The sequence below is a fragment of the Terrapene carolina genome, unplaced genomic scaffold (genome assembly GCF_002925995.2).
Source record: "Terrapene carolina triunguis isolate 2854851 unplaced genomic scaffold, T_m_triunguis-2.0 Scaffold96, whole genome shotgun sequence".
In the NCBI taxonomy this organism is placed as follows: Eukaryota; Metazoa; Chordata; order Testudines; family Emydidae; genus Terrapene; species Terrapene triunguis.
Genome location: NW_020664447.1, coordinates 14,115,161 through 14,138,959, shown reverse-complemented (window position 1 = coordinate 14,138,959; position 23,799 = coordinate 14,115,161). Strand labels below are relative to the sequence as shown.

The 23,799-nt window shown below is 43.2% G+C and overlaps 1 protein-coding gene across 1 annotated transcript in view; it reads right to left on the bottom strand.

The window, feature by feature from the left end:
- Positions 1 to 23,799, bottom strand: part of KIF18A (kinesin family member 18A) — a 111,841-nt gene that overhangs the window by 76,252 nt on the left and 11,790 nt on the right. Inside the window, exons 5-6 of the mRNA XM_024214882.3 lie at positions 19,333 to 19,443; positions 6,181 to 6,378 (exon numbers count right to left, since the gene is read on the bottom strand). Coding sequence (XP_024070650.2) covers positions 6,181 to 6,378; positions 19,333 to 19,443 — 309 coding nt within the window. The remainder of the gene's footprint in view (positions 1 to 6,180; positions 6,379 to 19,332; positions 19,444 to 23,799) is intronic.

Here is a 23,799-nt window from a genome sequence, read left to right as displayed (position 1 = left end):
AAGGCTCCAAGTTACAGGACTCCGTTACCAAGAAGAATGGGCATATGGCTCCTTTGTTCAGTTACTGAAAACTCAGCATGGGGTAGCATGAAAACAATAAAACATTAAGCCCCTGGAGACTCTGCCAACATTTAGGATGCCAAGCTTCTTGAAAGGTTCAGAAAGGAAAAGCTAAAGTCCAAATTAGAGCTATGGTTTCCCCACTATATTATCTGATTTATCATTTGAATTGCAAACTTTTTAGTTTTGTAATAAAGAGGCAGCATGGTCCATTAATAGGACACCATGCTAAGCATCAGGAGATAAAGGTTTTGTCACTCATTTGTTGTGTGACTTAGCCAAATTGCAATCTGTGCCTCATTATCCCCATTTTACCAATGGGGAAACAGAATACTTACATACTTTTGTCAAGTGGGCTTTATATTAACATGCCATTATTAATAATCCGCAAATCTCAAGTATTTGCATATAATTAATAATCACACCTGCAACACAGAGGTTATGAAACTTTGAAGAGAACTGCCTACAGCTGCGACATGTAATTTTTAAAATCTGATGCTCCACCACTTAGCTATATGCTCCACTCTGAAAGTAACCAGTAATTTGATGGAAATCTCCAAAGCAACAATCTGCTCTCTCAAACATATCTACCTGTGATGCATTATCCTGAGAAATAATATAAATACAGGAAACATATGCATAAAACAAAACACAAACCTAAAATCTAAGGGCTATATTCTGCTGTCTCTGGTGCTCATCTCCTACCAATGTTAACAGAAGCCATACTGAAACTGCCTAAGGAAGAATTTGGCCGTTTTGTCTTAGATACCCCTCTCCCCCTTGTGTTTATTTCTCTCCCCTGTATTTAGGCTCATTGATAAAATTAACTCTCCTTTTCTTCCTGCTATCCTAGCAGATTAGGGTTTCTATAAGTCCCACCATTTTCTCAGTATATCCCATATACTGCAAGTCTAGCTGAACAAAGTCAGTTATCCTTGCTTAGGGAATCCCCCTTAAACCTGCCTCACCAATATGATGCCATGAAGTCATTTTGTATTCCACAAGTGAAATTACCAAAGTGGCAACCCTAAGCAGTATGTTCTTATTCTTGGTTTTCATTCCATTTTGTTACACTAAATCCATGTGTCACAGTGAAATGTGAGGAGAGGTGAGGGGAGAGAATCCAAAAGTCACATCTACAGTAATTATGGATTTGAAAAAACAAAGACCACTTATGAATAAGTAGGTAACTAATTGGACAATTATTTTGGAAAATACCTGTCCTGCAACACCTAATATGAATGCTGAGCACTGAGAATAGATCAAGTAGCCTATTCTTTAAACTGAAGTATAAATGAGTGAAAAAAATTCAGCGTAATTTGCAGCACATTGCTTCAGATTTCAGTTAGTTTCTTGACTGAATGCAGGGCCAAGCTAAAAAAAAAAAAAAAAAGTGGTCATTTAATAGCTTCCACTGGGAAAAAGACAAGACAATTCTAGTACACATCATGCTACAAAAATGAAGGGAGACAAAATATTTCTGTGATCTGGAATATGGACTCTTGTTTGTGACATGGCAATTCACTATATTAGTTTGCATCTGTAATAATCTGATATTTTTTCATTCTTAAATTATAGGTTTGTTTTTGCCTGTGTTCCCATTTATTTTATGTACTAGGATTTTGGCTCAGCATGTTATGGTTGTAAAAATAACCTTCCAATGTGAACCAAATGTAAACTTATCCACTATCATCTTCCTGAATATGCAGACAGCTTTGATGTATCCATTGCTGTGCTCACAGCTTTGCAAAGCATCAGCAACAGAGTGGAATTAGCAAGATTGGTCAGTTTCTCTACTGATGTTCAGAACAAATTGGGCAGCAGTGAAATTGTCAAAAAATCATGTCTACTACATACCGATACTGGAACTCAAAAACAAAAGGCTAAGATAAGTAGAGTAGAGACCAGTCTCCCCTAAGCACCAGGCAGGCTGAGGGATAAGGGGTGGAAAAGGCTGGTGGAAGAGAAAAAAACAAAACAAAACCACAACCCTTTCTTCTCTGTTCCAGCACACAGAAAGAAGCAGAGCTTCATATTTATATAACACTCACTAGTCAAGAGTTGATGAGAAATACTGAGCTTCTGAAAATCAGGGTTTGCTGTGTCTGGATATGGAAGAAATCTAGGTATACTCCCCATTGCAAGCAGCTGGGGGTGTGACTTAGGCTCTCAAGACACAGTCCCAGACCTTACTGTTGGTGTTCTCCATCTTCTATTGTGCATTGTTTGCTGGAAAGCATGTTTAACCCTCTGGCTAGTAAGTTTATGTTTCCTCCCCTCTCCCTCCAAGCCCTGAATTAAAAGTAGCCTGCTTGGAGCCACTTCTAAATTTGCTTTTTTTTTAAAAAAGGGATGTCCCAAGGTAGAGAGTGTGCAGCACACCGTGAAAGAAAAACCTTACCCATAAGTCTACCCCCCTGAAGTATAGAATCACTAGATCCTGCTCTAGGAGATGCCCAGCATACACTAGATTCTTGATGTTACACTCTCCACACAACTATGCTGCAGTCTGGAGCCAGCTTATAGGGGTAATACCAGTGTTTCTGAAAAAAATTATATTACATTATGTGTGTGTGTAATCAAATATAACACATAATACAATTGCTGTAATTTGTTAACATCTTATTTTATATTCCATGGGATCTCTTCAAAAAAAGACAGCAATGTTGTTTAAATATTACATTACACTAAAGTCCACAGCCAGCTGGCACAAGTTAATAACATCCCCCAAGCTTCTCTAACATGTCTTGGAGCAGAAAATCAGGGCATTCTAACAGTTCTTTTGGGTCTTGCCTATTTCTTTCCCCTTCTCCTGGGCTGCTGGGTGAGGGAGGAAGCAAAGACCCATTCTGCAATAGGCACTCCCTACACTCAGTTGATCTCCTTGCCTGCTCTCCCTGGGGCTCCTACATCCTAGCAGGGAAAGAGGCAATAAAGTAGCAGTGATACTCTTCTCCATTCCCTGCGACTCAGCAACTGTTCAGTTCTTGCTACAGCTGCTTCACCTCTCTACCATTGGCCATCTGCTGTTCAGAGCACTTTACCCTCACATCAAAGTTGCTTTGGGTGGCTGCAGGGAAAGCAGTTCAGATTCCAAGGCCAGAGAGGACCATTATTATAAAAAAAGAGGGACCAGCCTCTTACTTCCTCCCTGTTGCAAAAGGAGTGGCCCAGACACTTAAAAGGTGGCTCAGGAATACATCTTCAGTTCATAATCAAATTGAAGTTTTCTTAATATAGTTGCCCACAAGGGCCACAGAGGTCACAAATGGCCCCATGTGGGATACCACTGTGGTAGATGTTACAAGCCATGGCTCACAATCATGGAAAGATTCTAAAGCAGTTTGACAGGAGGTAGGCCATGTCTGTTGGTCAATTGTAATGACAGTACATATACACAACCCTCAATTCTGAACCCTAAGTTTCAATGCAGTTATAAATGGTCCTGTCCATAACCACTCTCTCTATTTTATCAACAAGACCAGTAGCAATCCAATGAAACAAGAAAGAGAAGGCTAGTAGGGACAGGAAATGGCAATACATTCAGACAACTTTAATAGTAACTTTTTCCCCCTCCTTCATGAAGATACTTCTGCAGATCCCTCAAGAAGGCACTTATGTAAATAAGGACTGACGGACTTATCCCTGAAATTAACTTCCAATCTGGCTGTAGAGTTGAGAGTACAGCTGAATACATGAAATGAGTGAATTTCATTACATAAATCACACCAGTTTCAAATATTTTGGTAATTTATTTCAAAATACCTGTCAGCAAGTATGTCTGTAACAATACAGACACAAAACAAAAATCGCCCCAGGACTAGAGTTAAAGAAACGCCTACAACAACCCAGTTAGTGTTTTTCTGCCCAGAGCCCAGCCAGGGGGTCAGACACCCACAACTCCTCCCCACCAGAGCCCAGCCAATACACCCAAACCCCTCTCCCCCAGTCGCAGAATCCCTCCGGCCCAGATACCCGCACCCTCTCCCCCGAGCCCAGCTGCAGGGCTCCTCCCTTGCCCAGATACCCGCATCCCCTCACCCCCAGAACCCAGTCACAGTCCCCCACCCCCGCACCTTCTCCCCCTGAGCTCAGCCACGGGGCCACCCTTGCCTAGAGATCTGCTCCCCCTCCTCCCCAGACTCCTGACCCGCCTTCCCCCCAGAGCCCAGCTGTGGCCCCCCCAGCCCAGACAGCTGGCCCCCAGAGTCAAGGAGGGAGAAACAGCCTGATGCTTGGTCCCAGGCTTGCATGGAGTTTCCTGCGTGCTGCTGTCCCCTTCCCTCAGGGCATACTGGGAACTGCAGCTGCCAGGAACCCTTTAGCTCCCCCCACCCAACTCCCCAGGCAGTGTCTTCTATGCGTGAGCTGGGCTCGGGGAGGAGTTCAGCAGCCCCTAGTGGCGTCCAGCAAACTGCAGTCCATTTCGGTGGGGGAAAGGAAATTCTGGGAACACATTAATTTCTGCAAAATTCTGCATTGCGCAGTGGCGCAAAATTCCCTCAGAAGTAATTATGGAGATGAGTCACAGAAATGGCTATTCCTCTGGTGGAATGGATTTTACGTTTGCTTTGCTGCCCCAACTCCTGCCTGCTCAGAACAGGCTTGACTACATAGTTTTAAATTTTGTAATATTTGGACAGATATTACTTCCCCTTGACTTTTTTCCCCAAAGGCCATGAACAAGAAGAATGAGTTCTGGAACAGCGTGGTACTCTATCAGGAATAGCGCTATACTCTTTTTGTATTTAGTTTATGCACACAAGTCTCTCTGAATATGCTTGGAGGCTTTGGAGAAGAGATGAGAAAGAAAAATAAATGGTTTGGTTTATCTTTGGCATAAACTTTGAATGGTGACACGTTATTTCATCATTGGGAAATATTGTACAAGAAGAGAGTCCTTCACTTAAGCTTGGATTTCACTAACCTACCTAGATGAGATGGCAGCCCATGAAGAAACTGAATGAACATAATGTAATGAAGAAATGGTCAAACAACATAACCCCAGTGGTTCTAAAAGAGCAGCCAGGAAGTAGCAGGGTCACATTCCAATAGAGACCAGGTTGTGGGATACAGATCTGAGAACCCGTTCAAGTAACATTTTACAACAAATGGGTGAAGAATGAAGTTTGCTAGAAAGGGCAATAAAACACTGAGAGCCATAAAACACTCACATTCTGCACATGTTAATGTTTTGTTAATTACGTGTACCTTACAAACTCTGATTCTCAATGATACTCTTTAGCTGCAGTATTACAAACTTCACTTCATTATTGTGATGTCTCAAACAATTTCTCTTTTGTGTTATTTAAAATGACCTAAAGCAAACTTCAGAGAAGAAATAGCCACTTAATGAATCTTGAGACATAATCCTTCCTCTTCTTTATCTACAGTAGGTAATTTAGTATCGGGGAAGCAGGCAAGGGTTTAGGAGACATGAATATTATACACCCGAGGGCAAAAAGATTTCCTTTTACAAACATGAATTCTAGGATGTAAGGTTTGTGGCACAGGAACAAAAACTTATTTACCCTTATGAATCTCTCTCTCTAAGGCATTTTAGGTACGTAACAAGGGGATCCTAGAGTGACACTTTATTCAGGCACAATGCTTAAAGCCTGGACATATTTCTCATTGGATAAATGTACTAAAGCTAAATGTAGCACACTGCTTTTCCCACCATTTTTATATAAAAAACTACATATAGTTAAGCTACCTAATTACTACAAAAATTCTAACTAAACTAATTTGGCAATCAAGGACAAGATGCTGGTACTGAGACTGCTAGCACCAGTGATACAAGAAGCATTCGGGACTCTTATAAAAGGCCCCCACCCTGTAAGTGCACGTGAAATGTGACATTGGCACTCAATGCGTGCTCACCATACAATAGTTAAGCTGCTTTAGATTGTTCAGTGATTGCAAAGTATAGCAGACAATTCCTATAGTGATAGTCCACAGAGAAAGAAGTTTTTATATATTTTCTAAATTAGTGCACAAATTAGAAAATATAATACAAGGTTGTATTCTTTTTAATATGATATTCCCTCTGGTTAAACAGTATAAGGAAAAGTTGACACGTGTGCACGTTTATTGTATTTGAAACAAAGCAGCACTTACCTTTGGATCCGCCAAGGCATTAATGACATTTCCAAGAGCTAGCAGCGAACGGTTAATGTTGGTCCCTTCTCTAAAACGAGCTCCTTTGGAATTTGTGGCACTGGCGCGTTCAGACCCTGCCAGGTCAATGAGGGACATTTTGGCAATACGAACATTTTGACTGATACTTGCGGTTTTATCTTGCTGCCTTAAATAAATCTATAAAGAAAAAAAAAATTGCAAGGATTTAAAAACAAAACGAAAAAAAAAAACCCCCCCACCAACCTATCCCCAAACAATGGCTCTTATTTAAAGGACAATACAATTCCACATCATAAGGATAGTTACATAAAAATGTTTGTTCAGGTGTTTACAATCTACTGCCTAGAGTTGTCAGTCTGTACATACTGAAGTATTAAGCAGAAATTACTATTTAAGGAAGAGGGCCAGAGTGCGATAATTTTGAAGATTATCTGCTCCCCTCCAATAAGTCCTAATATTGTATGCTCCCCACTTTACATAGTAATAGGAAAAAAATCAAGTTTACCTGCTAAAGACACAATGCACTTTCAAATCATTCTTGCAGACTTCAGACTAAAATGGCTTTTCTGTCTTCGAGATGTATATAATGCAATTGTCATTTTAAATGTAACGTGTCTCTTCCAAAAAGGCAGAATACTTTTTAGATTCACAGTGTAGAGTCCCAAGTGCCGTAGGAAAAGAGTGGATGTTCTGATCTTCAGTAAAGAGAAGTTACTGGGAAGTAACTGTAGCTCAGCAGTATTGCCTGTCCATTCACATTGTGGAAAAAAAGATTGCCTACCTTTTCATAACTGTTGTTCTTCGAGATGTGTTGCTCATGTCCAGTCCATTCTAGGTGTGCGTGCGCCCACATGCACACTCAAAGATTTTTGTCTTCGTGGTATCCGTAGGGTTGGCTGTAACGCCCTCAGGAGTGCCACACTCATGCGTAGGTATAATAGGCGCTGCCGACCCTATGCGCTCTCAGTTCCTTCTTGCTGGCAACTCTGACAGAGGGGTAGGTGACTCACAAGCAGTATCCTCGGAGGTGGGCTCAGAGTTCATAGTCTAGCGGCATGCAGTACTGCTCTACCGAAGCCAGCATCATCCCAGGTCTGCTGGGTAAGTGCGTAATGGTACATGAATGTGTGGATGGATGAGCAGGTGGCCACCCTACAGATGTCCTGGATAGGCACTTGGGCTAGGAAACCTGCTGAGGAGGCGTGTGCCCTGGTTGAATGGGCAGTTACGATTGCTGGAGGTGGCACCTTGCCTGATTGTAACAGCGAATGCAGTCATCCATCCAAGAAGAAATTCTTTGAGCGGACACTGGACGATCTTTCATCCTGTAGGCCACCGCAATGAACAATTGCGTAAACTTGCAGAATGGCATGGTCCTTTGAATGTAGAAGGCTAGAGCTCCACGAACTGCAGGGTGTAGCTCAAAGATACTATGTCGAGCACCCAACAGTCCGAGGTCAGCCATGACCAGGCCAACCGGAAGGGGTGCAAGGGGTTGAGGAAAGAGCAGGGGTATGGATCCTGGGAAGTGTCTGGGGCGCCGTCCTTGGGCGCATCCTCAAAATGCCTGCTTCTGGCCTCCTTGGCCTCTGGAAGAACCAGGCTGGGCGGAGGAACAGGAAAATGAAGGGTGACTCAGTTTAAATCCTTTGTCTCTGTCCTTCTTTCTGTAGGAGCTGGACCAGGGGACACCCCAGGACCTCGATGGAGGCGGACGGAATGGCTTTCTAGCCTGCTGAGTGGTGTGAAGGCCCAAGGAACAAAGGGTGGCACAGGAGTCTTTAAGACCGTGGAGCTGGGAGTCGGTCAGCTCCGAAAAGAGCCCTGCTCCCTCAAACGGAAGGTCTGCATCTCCTGGGACAGCCCAGAGGATTGTATCCAGGAGCTGCACCTCATGACCACCGTGGAGATGACTACCCTGGCCGCTGAGTCTGTAGCGTACCAGGCCATCTGGAAGGCACCTCTTGTCACCGCTTTGCCCACGTCCATCAAGGTGGCAAACTCCTGGACTCGGTCATGTGGGAGGCCCTCCTTGAACTTGCTGATGGAGTCTCACAGGTTGAAGTTATATCTGCCTAGCAGGGCCTGATGGATAGACAGGCTGGCTATCCAAATAACTTCCCTGCCAAACAAGTCCAGCCCCTTGGTGTCTTTATTTTTAGCTGTTCCACTTGCCTGGCCCTTTCGTTGATGGCGGACACAACCAGGGATCCCGCTGGATGCTGGGTGTACAGATACTCTGATCGCTTTGCGGGGACATAGTACTTCTTTTCTGCCTTCTTGGAGGTAGGTGGAATGGAAGAGGGGGTCTGCCACATAGACTTGGCAATTTTAAGGATCTCTGGGTGGACAGGCAATGAGACTTGGGCTGGGGTGTAGGAGGGCATAACATTAAAAAGGTCGTTGGACTACTCAGCTAGCTCCTTGACTTCCAAGTTTAGGTTGGCAGCCACCCTTTTGAGCAGGGCCTGGTGCTCCTTGAAGTCGTCGGGTGGGTGGGTGGGTGGGAGGGAGAAGGGACGTGGGCTGCTCGTTTGCGAGGGGCCCGCTACTGCTTCATCCGGAGATGATGAAGATAACTGCACAGCAGAGGGAGGGGCGGCTTCCCTGTGCTCATCCGGAGACAGCTCCTTGGGCATCAGGGCCCACTGTGTTGCTCCCGTGCTGGATTCAGCACCATGATCCGACATGGGTGCCGGCTATGCTGGGGGCAGCTTGTCCGATGTGGCCTGATAGCAATGGTGGGACTACGGGACCGGCATAACAGGTACACCCCATGGGTTCCAGTACTGACACTGAGTGGGCCATGGCCCCTGCCTCCATGCTGCAGGAGCCACGCCGGTCTCGCGGGCCTGTGGTGATTTACCTTTTATAGGCCAGGGGCTAAATTCCCCTTCAGGCTCAGACCACTGTCCTTCCGGTGACCAGGGCGGAGCCGTAAATGCCTGAGTCTGCCAACTGGCCCTTGTTGGCAAAAAGTAAGGAGAGGGCGAGGACTGGTGCCTGCCCGAAGAGAGGTACCAGGGAGCTGGAGAATGGTGCGGAGACCGGAACGATCCCGCACCAGGGAGGAAATTGACGCTTAGGTGATGGTGATCTGTGCCGTGGAGAACTCTGGCAGGAGGTCCGACGGTACTACGAGTATGGGGATCAGCATCGCAACTCAAGTGTCCTGTGCCTTGCAGACAAGACCATGGCATCAGGAACCTGTGTCTTCTAATCGGGGATCGGGGGTGCGGTGCCTGGGTCTGGGACACTCTGCTGCTTTAGGGGATAGTCCCATAACCGGCTTGCCGGTAGATGCCGGGGCCTTGGCTGGGTCCGTCACCTGGCTCGGCATCTACAGTGGCGGTCAGCCTACTTGCTCTTTGGCTGCCGGGCTCGCTTTGGGCACATGACCCTACTAGGGGCCGGGATCTGTTGCCACTCCCATGAGTCTGGTTCCTGGCTGGACTAGGGGGTCAGACCGCGATGCAAGACAAGGCGCTCCGACCTTCACGGGTGGTAAGAAAGAACCGAGAGGGCATAGGGTTGGCAGCGCCTAGTATACCAATGCTGAGCGCAGCACTCAAGAGGGCGCTACAGCCAACCCTATGGGTACTGCTAAGGCAAAAATCTCTGACAATTGTGCACGTGGCCATGCACACACCCAGGAAGGTGGAAAATTGGAATAGCAGCCAAATGACATCCAACTAAAAGTTAAAGAGTTTTAAAATTGTTCCAAGGGTAATAAGAATGACGGTCACCAATTCACTCCCCTTTGAACTGCTCAAATTCTCTCTTCCGGTTGTTCAAGCAGAATATCCTCAACTAAAGCCAGGTCCACACCACAAACTTACATTTATATAACCAGGTTGCTCAGCAGTGTGAAAAATCCACACCCCTGAGCAATGTAGTTATACCAACCTAAACTCCAGTGTATACAGCGCTATGTCAACAGGAGTAAACATAGCTACCATCTTTCAGGAAGGTGGATTAACTATGCCAGTCAGTGTAGGAGCATCTTCACTAAAATGTGACAGTGGTGCAGTTGCGCCACTGCAGCTTTTTAAATGTAGACCTGCCCTAACTGTTCCAGCAATCCAAGATTCTAGCTGCAGATCCACTAAACTTCTGACATGGGTGGAAACACTTCAGATCCAGTAAACCTTGAGATCCAGTAAACTGGAAAACAGGACTTGTAGTTCCAATGTCAAACACTGGGTGTCGGGACAAAACTGCCATGCCAGGGCTATTGACAGCATCTTGGATACATACCAATTCACATTCAGAAAAACTTCCTGAATCAACAATATCAGAGGGCATTCACAGAGGAATTCCTGACCTAAGTCCAGAGAAAGACAGTCAGTGATATCGGGCTTTCCTTGACCCTGGAGCAGAACTGGACTCAATGGGCATCATCAATTAATGGAAAGAGACCTAACTGTGATTCACTTCACTTACAGAACAGGTGATGCAACACAGACTGTATAAACCATTTGTGATGTTGACTATAATCTATACTAAAAAAGACTACCAAGACATCTTTCCATGGGAGATGAGTCATTTGTGGAGGCTATACTCCCAGAGCAGAAAAACTTAGATGCATCTGGCTAGATCAAACCATCCTTAAATAGTTGGTGAATACATTGCCCTAATCTTGCCCATCAGAATTTGGACAGGTTTGGAAGATTTGACCAGAGTGAGAAACCTTGCAAGCCAGACAAATAACAGTTATCTTCAGTATCATGACGTGGCATCTTGTTTCCTTCAGAGTTCATAAAACTTGTGGAGGATGGAGATCTAGGTGAGCACTCCAGTCCACCAGCTGAAACTATTATTATGGTAAGGGAGGAAAGAAAGGAACTGTGACAGGCACACATTTCCATTGAGTCTCTCAGTAAAGCATCTTATATGATAGATGTTGTGGCTCGGGTGTCCATAGTGTTGAAGTGTGGGCAGTACCACCACAGCCAGCCCAAAGGTCAGGTGGTGAAAGATGTTACCCGAGTTCACTGGTGAAGAACTTGTCCTCTGGCACCTCTGCAGTGAGACAGAAGTAAAGTATTCTTTGTGTATACAAAACTCCTGAACACTGTGCACTTTCCTGAGGGCCAAAGTCTAGATATAGACAAGGGTGCTCGGATGTCTGAGAAAAATACTTATAACAGTCAGACATTTAGTGAGCCACTCTTTGCAGTTGGTTGTGTTGGATCCCCTGCCTCTGGCTGACAAACATGCATCTGAGAACTTTATTTGGAAATTTGGGTCAGACCAAATATGTTTTGGTACTCCACTCCCAAATGCATCTCTCAGTGAAATTACTATTTGGAAAAAAAAAATTTTTTTTTTTTACCCAGCTCTAGTCTAATTAATCCTGCACATAAGATACAGACAAATATAAAATAAGGTAGAAGATTGCTTTTGTTGACAGAATGAATCTTGGTTCTTGAACAAGTTTATGCAATGAAATAGAAAACAGAATTTTTTAAGGGAAAGCCAACTAAATATTTTGGTCAACATAGATCTAAAAAAGACAAGGTAAACCCAAGCAAACGTTCAAGATCTAGCTCATTTACAAGGACTAATTGGATGAGAGAAGTTGCAATGAATATGGAAGAAACTTTGACTGGATAATAATAATCTGGTGATATCATCTTTGCAGAGATGGCATGGTATTTACCAGATGTGGTTTCTACCAGGTAAAATCATGTTTTTACTGCCCCAGGAAAAAAAGTCAGTTACAGTTTAAGGCATTTCCTATTTTAAAAACTTATTAATGCACAGCACATAATACTTAGTTTTATTTACATATTCAAATTGTGGCAGTAGATTCAGAGATTAAATTAAGTTTGTACAAATAAAAAGTAAAACTGCAGTGGGTGTAATACTAATATATGTAATGATAATACTGAACATTGGAATGTTTAGTAAATATTTTGGTTAGTTTTTCCTCAAGGAAGTAATACATGTCACGCTGAAAACATTTGATTATATGAGAATGACAATTGTAGGCCTGAACTACTAAGCAATCAGAAGCATGCAGAGTTGCAGACTGCCAATCCAGATCCACTTGGCCCTGCAGAATTCTGTAGCAGAAGACCAACTTTGATGTTGTCGGGATTATAAAGTTGTGGCCACTCATGAGTGCTTCCTGCTGGCCAGATGCGTGCTGCGCTCTTTGTTTTTCGGTATCCTTTGACAGTAGTTTCTCTTTCAGATGGGTTTTCAGTACGCAGCCTTCACGTGAAACAGACAGAAAACAAACCCCTTCCGGGGTAATAGTTCAATGAAAGGTTGGCCCCTCTCCAAAGTCATCAATCCCATCTCTGGGCCCTTCTTGGGCTCCAAACAAAACGTTTTGCCTTCTCGGCCCTTGGCCACACTGTCTGTGGCCGGTGGGGGGACCCGGGCCTGCCCACTACTCTGGGTCCCAAGCCAGGGACCCTACAACTAGCAGCCACCTGGTGTTTCCATCACTATTGTCTATTGCTATATTCTCTGAGCTGCTTCCCACTTTGTCCCACCAGCTTCTTGGGTCCTCAGCCTGTTCCATGTTTAAGCAGTCTCTCTCCCAGGCTTCTTTGCTTAGAGAGTCTGTAACAATTTCTGTCCTGTTCTCTCAGGGTTCCTCTCTCACATGTCCCTTCACCTGGTGAGCTAATAAGTCTCTGGCCCTTTTCATCAGGGTTCTCTCTCACCCAGGCCTCTAAGCCTAGACAGCTTCTACCCCTGCTTATACAGGGTTTCTCCCCAGTCTCCCAGACTTTCACTCCTTCTGGTCCCAGCTAGTGACTGCTCTGTCCAGCTGCTGCAGCTTCCTCAGACAGCCAGGAACAGTATTCTTCCTCCTCTGGCTCCAGCCAGCAACTGAGCTGTCCAGACCCTGCAACTCCTTTTATATGAGCCTTGTAGGCTCTGATTGGCTTCCTCCCCTGCAGCTTCTCTAGGCTGCTTAGAGGTCCCCACTCTACTGCCTTTTTTCTGGGGCAGGGTGTGGTAGGACAGCATGACCTTCCAGAGGGCCTCAAAGGGCCTGGTACACCCCGTCATATGGATACACGATGAGCCTATACCTCAGTTCCGAATGGATGTATCCAAAGTTTAAAAAGATTCATTCTATGCTTGCCAAACACTGATGCAATTGCAACACCAGTTCAATAATGTCAGAATATTCACATTCTTCATATTTTCCCCATCTTATAGGGAAAACCTTTTCTTTGAGGGCCGATGAAAACACTGATTTTGGATACAGAGATTCTTCTACTTTAAATGCTAGTAAATATGTAAAAAAAAAAAAAAAAAAAAATCAGGATTTTTGCTGAGTAGCCACTGCCTTGAAATTTCTTCTTGTTCAGCTGACAGTCTCTTTCCTTCATATTTTGGATGAAGGAGGTTGGTCAACATGGAGTAATTACAAAAGAGATTTTATGAGGCACTTCTGTCTTGTGTGGTGCAAGCACTTCATTTATTAGTAGCTCCAATTATACTTTGTACACAACAGAAATTGCTGATTTATCCCTGTGGAGTGCATCAAGTGCCACAGCAACTGGTTTCACCTGACTGATCAAGTTCTTTGCTTCTAGGTAAATTCCTTGGTTATGAATTATACTGAGCACTCTATCTTCAAGTTCTGCCTAATCACTTGCAATCCTGAGATTATGCAGTTGATTTTTAACATATGTTTCTAGGAAGTTATTTGACTTCCATAGTGTGTCACCAGGAATGGAGGTTTTACAGAAGCTTGGAATTCTTTGAACCAGGCTCCAGGCACATGGTGATTACAAAAATACTTTTGTAAATCTACAACACTGTTCAAAGGACTTGGTGTAAGGTCTTGTCCAAGTAGATTTAGACAATGTGATGCACAGCCATTCGTAACCAAAGTGTTGTCATCTTGTTTCAAATCACTTATCATACTTTGCATCTTTTTCAAATTGTCTGTCAAGTAGTTCTTAAAAACACAATTGTACAGTTAATTTGATAATGCCTTGGCTTCTCTTGCCAGCATAGCACAGTACTTTCTAGTCTCCTTATTGTTTCCAGTATCAACCGCTGACACACACCATGGTTTTCCTTATGTGCACACAGTTAGTTGTAACTGGGTCATTGTACACATTACTCCAGCTATTTGGTATTAATGTTATGCTTTCCCACATAATTCAAACCATCAATGACTGCATCTAACAGTTCACCTGCTATCCTTCTTTCAACTGGGTGTTTTGTAGCCCAGCCTTTGGCAGCTGATTATTGATTGAAAGTTGGATTCTCAACAACAAAAAAGGGAATATTACAGGCATAAAAAAATATTCTGCAATTTTCTAGTCTATTTTTTGTTTCAGTTCTGGAGTTATTACAAGATATCCATGTGTGGTTGAAAAACCATGATACTTCCTCCTTATTGTCTTTGGCCAACTTTCTTTTGATGTACTTAGCAATGGCAATGCAGTATTATCAATACCTTCATCCTGATACAGATTCTAATATTTGTATCTGGTTATCCAAAGTCAGTGGTTCTGGTGATTGTTCTTTCAACTGCATTTTGCAAAGTGGTTCTTCATATGGTCTTTCCACCCCCTTCTTTGCAATTTTTGCATCCAAGATTCTTTACTATCTTCATGAATTTTCTCAAAATAGCTATGAATTCGGTCAATGGGTCTTCCACTTTTGCTCATGTTGAAATAGTTTGACTCTAGTCATTGTACTCATGAGTTCAGTTGCAGCAGCTGCATTCCAGCTAGCCAGCTCAAGAGACGGATAACTGGACTGGAGAACTACTATGGCAGTTTATCTCAAGCAGACACTTCTAAATCTGGAAATTTCCCTTGTTTGTATAGCGAACACAACATTTTCATTGCTAAACAAAGAAGGGGAATTCCAAGATTCAGAAATTTCTGTTTGAGGTAGCCAAAGCAATAGCATGCAGCTTAAGGTTAAGGCTTTTTTGTTTTATTTAATTTCCTCTTAGTGAATTTTAAACTGACCATATTACTGCAAAACTATCATCAAATTGCTAAAGATTTTTCAGAAAGATGTAGGTGAAGTAATTTTTTTTTTATTGAACCAACTTCTGTAGGTGAAAGAGACAAGACTTTGAGCTTAACCCCCACATGATTCCATCTAATGATATTAAAGGACAAAAAGGAAATGATTGTCCATGCCACTTTCCTTCTGCTCCAGCTAATGTGGGTACATCTCTGAGTATACGCTGTGCGCATATTGAGGCACTGCTTGAAGAGAGTAGAGGGAAGGTGACATAGGCAACTTTTCTTTCTTTCTTTTTTGTCCTTTAATAATGTTATATGTAATCCTATAGCTGAGAGTAAATGGACTATAAAAAGGAGGTAAAGGGCTTATACATTTCAGCAACTGTGGAGTTAGCAGAGTAAAGATGTGCATGTTAATGGGGTGTGTTGGGGCACTGATGAAAGAGGGTAAAGTTAAAGTTGCTCATGCATTTGCTGGTTTTCAGATGAGTTTTGCTCAACTCAGTTCTGCAAAGGGATGACATACAATCAAGCAACCGTAACTCTGCATTAAAGTATTTTTTGCCTTAGAATTTCCTAGGTTTTTTTTTTTTAAAAGAGGAAAAGATATGTTATTGGTAGGAATTAGTAATCAATCATTTCCCCCCCACCCCCAAAGAGCACACTGGGTCAGCCCCCCCTCGCCCCCAAAGAAAGTTAATAAGAATTGGCTATAAGCGTGTATTTTGGGTAAGATCTAAGTTATAATTGAACCTGGGTAAGTTGCTGATCCTTTGGGATTGGAAGAACCTTTTCTTTTATGTGATGAGATAAGATTTTCAGTAATCATCATCATATCGGACAGGTGTGTCTGGACAGAGGCCTGAGGCTGGGTACTTTAAGGGAACTGCGTTGTTTGGACTTCTGAGTAACCTATATGGTAATATAAAAGCTGTTTTGTGCTGGCTTGATAAATCTAAATATTGGAATATCCACCAGCGTTTGGGGTTTGTCTGCCCCGTTCTGTTTGCAGTTCACCCTAATTGAGTGACCTCAGCTGGCTCCCACGGGCAGCACCATCAGACCTCCCCACTATTGTACACAAGCCTCCCCACTACAAGCAGGGAACTTGTCCCCCTTAAGTCTTCATTTCTTCATCTACAAAATGTTTCTATTGCAGAAAATTGCCATATCTGTCACAATGGCAATATCCTTGTGACACCTTATTGAATTAAGTTTAACTGGCTTTGGGGTCCATTGTATAAAATGAATGGTTTATGTAGTATTGTGGGCTGGGATCATACATAACCTCTCAAAGGGGGAGATGTGATAGATATGAGACCTGGGGTTTCAAAGGAATATATTGAGCATACCAGACAAGATTAGAATTTGGAACAAAAGTGTGACCTTTCCTGGGTAATATCTTGGGGAGTAAATACAAATTCCCCAACTCAGGATATGCAAAAACCCAGCCGACTGAAGCTACACCCTGAAGAGGGGGCCTTTGTCTGCTGACCACCGGTTACGTGGACACCAAGATCAAAGGCCCAAGCTGTGTAAAGGAAAGACTGAACTATTCATGGTTGTTCTGGTTCTGAATGAGACAGTAATGAACTTGTAAGCATGGGGAAAAACCCTATTGTGGGTATTGAAGGACTGACACCTACCAGAGCCTAAAGTTGGGGTGACGTCTGGTACCCTTTTTAACATGTGTGTAAGGTTCTTTTCTTGTTTAGTATGTTTTTGCTGTAATGCTTTCAGCTTAAGAATAAATGTGGTTGCTTATAAAGAGCTGTGTGACCATTATGCTGTTTGTAGCCTGCAGAGAGAAAGCAAAGTGCAGATGCTGGCCTGTTTAGGCAGTCTGGCTTGCTTGGAGTATCACAGTGCAGGCAGGCAGGGAACTATGCAGTTTGGAAAAACGTCAGTCAAGAGGGAGAGACACCCAAGACAGCTGATGGCTGAGGAGTCAGGAGCCTAGAGTCCGTGCCCTAGAAGGGAAATATGGGTACAGCTGCCCTGAACTCCTACTACCCCATCTCCTATAACCTGACTCGCATGCAGTGCCTGGATTGAAGGACAACAATGTTACAGTGGAATAACGTTCCTAGCGGCGTTTCACAATGGTTGGAGGGTGGGATTTGTGGCAAGGCTGGTGAGAAAAATTACAAACAGGATTTCTCTTCCAAAATACAGATAGATTTATGTTTGAGAGAAACCCAATGTTTGAGAAACACAGGTGTCCAAGCTTGTAATTTTTTCTGTGCCATACAGTACACGTTTTCCAGTTAGCCAAGAACCATTCAATTTCCTCATTAATCTTCTTCCAACACTTTATTAATAGCTTTCATGCAGTGTTGGGGTGCACCAGAAGAGCTGGGGGGTGCAATGTCTCCCACAGTTGATCCTCAACCTCTCTTACCTCTCGTACCATCCAATCCACTCCCTATAACCCCCTTTCCTCACTGCAGGCCTGAAGCCCTCTCCAATTTTCCCCACATACCCCCTCCTCCCACGTCTAATCCTCTTTCCCCCAAACTACCTTGATGACATTCCTCCCAAAATGAAATTGCCATCTAGGACTCACAAATTGCAGCAGCCTCAAGACAATCAGTTCAAAGTCTTTTTGTTTTAGGTGGAGGCTTATGTTTAACTTATCCTTAGTTTTGTTAGTGACAGGGTGAGTTCACAGCCATCAACAGGTCTGTGATTCATCCAGTCATTAGTGCCTTAGCTAAAAAGTATTCTCAGTTTGGGTCCTCCAAAGATTTAGTGGGTGCCATGGAATATCTGGCTAAAACTCAACAGACTAAGACCATTTTGACTTGGATCACATCAGCAATTTGATCTCTAGCTCTGGGCAAAAAGCCATCTAGAAAAATTTTTTAAAATGGTTATTTTTTCCCAGGGCTTATATCACTGGAACCCCAGCTCAAACAATTCCAAATCTGGGTCGCTAATCCCACCCTGCAAACTCCTGAGGCACACCCAATTTCAAAGAAATTGGACTAAGCATATTGACTTTTAGAGGATTTAGGAAAGCCCATCTTTAAACAGAGGTCATGATGCAACTTTAACAGTGTGGAAGCACCACTAAGTTATAGTGTCTATGTATCTCAAATGTACTGAGACACCTAACTGATTTAACCTTTCATGTTTAAAAATGCAGACTGGTTAAAAGACAGTCAATGCATTTTATGCACACATGTTTCAGTACTACTTTTGACCCCAGGGTGCTCAAGGGCACAACAGAACTCGAAGTGTTTTTTGGAAAGGACAGGAAATACTCATCACAACGATATGCCTTGTTATTTATTTCTATCTCAAAGACAAAAAAAATAAAATAAAAAAAAATCACCAGATCAGGAAATTTTAAAGACATATTTAACTCCAAGGATCTTGCTAAGCAAGTGGGGGAAAACATACACGTGCATAAAGTCATGAAAGGGTTGATGTTTTGTCAAATACAGTAACTTACCCTTACCTCCCTTGTTGCATTCAGACACCATTTATTGATATTGTATAAATATTTTTATAGATCTTTGGAGTTTTTGGGTGTGCATATGTTTTTTCTCATATCAGTTTCTTAAAGCATCATGGCAGCTTCAAGCTAGGTTCCAAATGTATCTAAAACCTATTCCTGAGGGAACTTTATTTGAAGGATGCATGGGTGTAGGGGGGGAGAGGAAGAGAAACGAACAAGCAACTTTATTTTTATAATGTATTTCACATAAACTGTATCCCAAAATGCTGTGAACTAGATAACAGTTACAAAGTTAAAATAAAGCAAACAAATTGAGAGAGAACAACAGTAAAAATGGGCAGCATTTCTCTCCTCCTACCCAAGCTAATAAAACAAGATTGCCATAGTCAGATAGCCATTCTGAAGCTTAATAATTACTTTTAAAAAAAATTACTTAAAACTCACTAAGTCTCAGATATCAGCCAATAAACATGCTATATCAGCGGTTTTCAAACTGTGTGTCATGACCCCAAAGTGGGTCGTGACCCTGTTCCAATGGAGTCGCCAGTGCTGGCGTTAGATTTGCTGGGGCTTGGGGCTTTGCCCCCCGGGGGGTGGGGCTCAGACTTTGGTCCCCACTCCTGGGGTCGTGTAGTAATTTTTGTTGTCAGAGGGGGTCGCAGAGCAATGAAATCTGAGAATCTCGGTGCTATATCATCTTACCTGAAAGACCGCATGGGACCGAGAAGATGAGGCATTCATATCAGTGGGGTGCTGTGTTCTATTCTTGTTTCCATAATCCAACATCTGAAGGATCTCCTCTGCACATTTAGGCTACAAAGTGTTGAGATTACACAAGAAATTAGTAATCTTTACGAGATTTAATTAGGGAACAGGCTTTCTATACAGTTGATAAGTAATTAATGGTCTTAAAATTCATCCTAAGAGGAGTTACTTGAATTGTGGGGGGAGGGGGAAGAGAGAGAGAACTCAGTAAGGCAGAGGGGAATTTTCTTTTTGAAACCAAGTCACTTAAAAGAAAGGTTTTTTTAAAATTGAGAAAATCTTTGAATTTCTGCAACATAATGATACTATATATTTTTTATTAAAATAGGTAAGTTTACATACATAGACCAGTGGCGCACAAACTTTTCCACTCGTGTCCCTCCTTACCATTAAGGGAATTTGACCACCCCCCCTCCATTACTGCATAGCCAAGGCTTCCTCAGCGGTAGAACTTGTGCTGAAGGCGGAGTTGGGGGTGAAACTGGGGATAGAAGAGGAGCTGGGATGGGGGCGTGGTGTTCCTTCCACACCCTCTGTGGAGGCTAGCCCGGGCTCCACCGCACCTGCCCAAAAACATTCCTCTGTGCCTCTTCCTGGGGGGTGGGTAGGTGGGGGTGAGAGGGAGGGCGGGGGCAGGCCCCACAGTTTGCGCACCAGTGATGTAGACAACTCTTTATAAGCTTATTACAAAACACAGAACTACATTATAGAAAGTTACAGCTGTAAAGCCAACCTCTCAAAAGTTAGGAAGTGCCATAATTAAGGCTTCCCATGTAACCTTAATTCCACCCCTTTCTGCATATGTATTGTAATAAGGTCTTTAATTACAGGATCACATACTATTTTTTTTTTTAAGAGGATCTCGCCTCATTCATGGTGGAGTTGACAGTGCTCAAGAAATGAATCAAGGTTGTGTTTGAATAAATCAGGTTAGCGAGGCTGTTGTCTGTAGGATCTGTGACTCATTTGCTGCAGAAACTGGAAGGTGTTTAGTGAACGAGGGAGAGGGCTGCAGGAAGATAAAGGACCGCCCTTTGGTTTGAATGCCTCCCTGAAAACCGTATTTAATCCCTGCATCTGCCACAAAGGTCCTATGTGCTGCTGGGCAAGTCACTTAAACCAAACTTTTCACAAATAGCCATTCAATTTTCCTCATTTTCTGGGTGTTCTGACTTGAGATACTGGGGGGAAGATTTAGAGAAGTGCTGAGCAGTCACAGCAGCAACTGAAGTCAGTGAGAGCTGTGCTCTGAACAGAAAGTGCTATAAGCTTTTGGAATAGGAGGGAGGGGAAATCAGACCATAAGAATCTCAAATTGTCCACCCAAAATTAGCATATACTTTTGATGTTGAAGCATCTATGCTTCAATTCCCAATACATAAAAAGAGAATATGCCATTTTAATTTATCTTCACAATTCTCCTATGAGGTAATGTCTATGAAACACTCAGATACTATAGTGAGTTGAGTGTCATAGAAAAGCCCACGAGAAAATTAATTCTGCATTCAAAGCATGGTCTGAACAGCGTGCAATGAACAAGGCCTGAGGCCATACACTGAAGGACGAGAACAAAACAAAATATTGATTAGCTGCTCACTCAGTCAACATCCATCCATTTAAAATGAACAAGGCAGGGGTCCTGCGGAAAAGTACATGATCACGTAAAGACAATCATAATGCATATGCACAACAGGGATGCACTAACATTGCAAGGGAAATCTTATTAGCATTCTTTAAATTTAATTTTTTGGTATGTAATTTCTTAAACAACAGAAATTCCATTAAGTGCAACCATATTGACTCTCCCATGGGTAATCAGTAGGTTAGAATGCTTAGATCCACAGCTCAGACCTCTGCTAGTTGCATCAACAGAGTAACGGACAGAAATATAGTAGAACCTCTGAGTTACAAAACACTAGAGTTACGAACTGATCGGTCAACCACACGCCTCATTTGGAACCGGAAGTACGTAATCATACAGCAGCACAGATGAAAAAAAAGCAAATACAGTACTGTGTTAAATGTAAAATACTAAAAAAATAAAAGGAAAGTTTTAAAAAAGATTTGACAAGATAAGTAGACTGTGTGCTTGTTTCATTTAAATTAAGATGGTTACAAGCAGCATTCTTCTTCTGCATAATACAGATTTGAAACTTTACTAAGGGCTTGTCTACACTGTTACTTTACAGCGCTGCAACTTGAAAAAACACCCCCCCCCTCCCCCAAGCGCTGCAAGTTTCAGTTCCCAGCGCTGGTAGCTAGTCCCCTCATGGGGGTGTTTTTCTAACAGCGCTGGGAGAGCGATTACACAGCCACATTAAAGCACTTTAACATTGCTTGTGAAGACATGCCCTTAGTCATATTCAGATGTAAACTTTTGGAAAAAAAAAAGAACTATAACGTTTTGTTCAGAGTTACAAACATTTCAAAGTTACAAACAACCTCCATTCCCGAGGTGTTTGTAACTCTGAGGTTTGGCGGTGGTAAGTTGTCATCCTCTGTGTTGGTTAGCCATGTGAGGGAGATGAAGCACACATTTTGCCAATGGCTTTCATAGCTATTTGCAGACAGCAGAGAAATGAGACTCAGGAACCCTGGATTCTATTCCAGCTTCTGAGGGGAGGGTTGTTGAGTAGTCACATACCCTTCTCCCCCCAGCCCTACACATCATCCCTGACCCTTTCAGTTCCTGACCCCACCAGTCTCTTTCATCCCAGCCACCCCTAATCCTGTTCAGCCCTAAACCCAGCTCCTTACCCCTCAGAGCTGTACGCAGGCTGTGTTCTCCTAGTCTTCCACATTGGTTGGGTCCAGCAGGAGGAACGCAGAGCAGATTAGAAGCAGTCTCTTTGCTCTTAGTTCCTGTGCCTGCCACCACAGCAGTCCCAAGGAGGAGCAATTGCAGGGAAAAGTCCTGCTCAGTCCCTGAACCCCCCTAGGCTGAAGCATATTTCAGTACAGATGCAACCTTAGGAGAATTTAGCTATCAAACTCTAACACCCTTTGAGCCTGTGAAAACAGATTTTCAGAGGGTCATAATCTGTTCAAATCTGGCCAAGTTTTCACATGGATGGTAGAAGACACATCCCAGGCACCAGGGAGACCTCCAGGCCAAATTTCAAGTCCCTGCTACAAAGCACAGATGTGCTAGAGCTTCTCAATGAAACAGCTAGAGTTTAACAGACTGTCCCTTAACCTCAATCTGAAGAACAGCTAAACCATTTTTGATGAAGTTTTCAAAAATAATTCAGCCTCTGGCAGATACCCAACATGGAAAATTTCAGCCTAGATAGTTAAAGTTATAAGTAACTGTAAAAGCATCTTATAAGTGTCAGGGAACACTGGGTGTAAGCATCGCTAGCTGTGCCACCTATAATAATTGTAACCTGTTGGTTAAAGCAGGATAGAGGGTGTCAGAACTCTTCAGTTTTATTCCTGGCTCTGCAAGTGTCTCATCAGCCTTGTTTATATTATTAAAAAATTGATGTGTTAGCTATCAAGTGGTCTCCCCGATACAATGGTAACACCTTGCATTCATACACAAAAATGTTCCAAGCAATGCAAAGGCAATACTGTCATTGGGGGGACTAGTCTTAACTCAAGCAAACAAACCATACAACAAAACTTTATTGCTGCATTGCCTGTGTGAACAGAGATTACTTGTGTAAAAGCTTCAAACTGTGCAGAGTCTTCTCATTCTACCCCAAGTGACCGGTGAACTTTAGATGGCCTTTCTGCACTCCCACAAACAGGGTTCAGGTTAGCTGAAATTTTCTAGAAGTTATCCAGAAAACACTGCTTCAGGCAGCTCTGCTGGGCACTCTGATTGGGAGACAGAGATACTACAACAATGAAGAAGAATGCACAGCAAAGCTACAGTGAACATGAAACCAAAACACCATGGCTAGTGGGAACAGATAGCACCACTAATAGTTACACTGATAAGTGAACTAGTGAAACAGCACCACTAGTTCAATTATGTAGCATAGAAAGAGTCACTGTATAACTAAGGGCTTGGCTACACTTGCGAGTTATAGTGCATTAAAGGAGCCCCGGGCACACTAGCACACTACCCGTCCACACTGGCAAGGCACGTAGAGCGCTCTGACTCCAGGGCTAGAGCGCTCCTGGTACTCCACCTCGGCAAGTAGAATAACGTTTGATGTGCCCCCACTGGAGCGCCCCAGTGTCAGTGTGAACGACGTGTTGCATTACTGCGCTCTGATCAGCCTCCGGAAACGTCCCATAATCCCCTTAAGTCAAGTGGCCATTCTTGTCATTGTTTTGGATATGCCCTTTGAAAACTCTGTTTGACAGCCGGCATGCTTATCTGCTCCGAGACAAAGCAACCATTACTGTGGAATGCTGTGAGAGAGAGAGAGGTGCATGGGGGGGGGGGGGGGG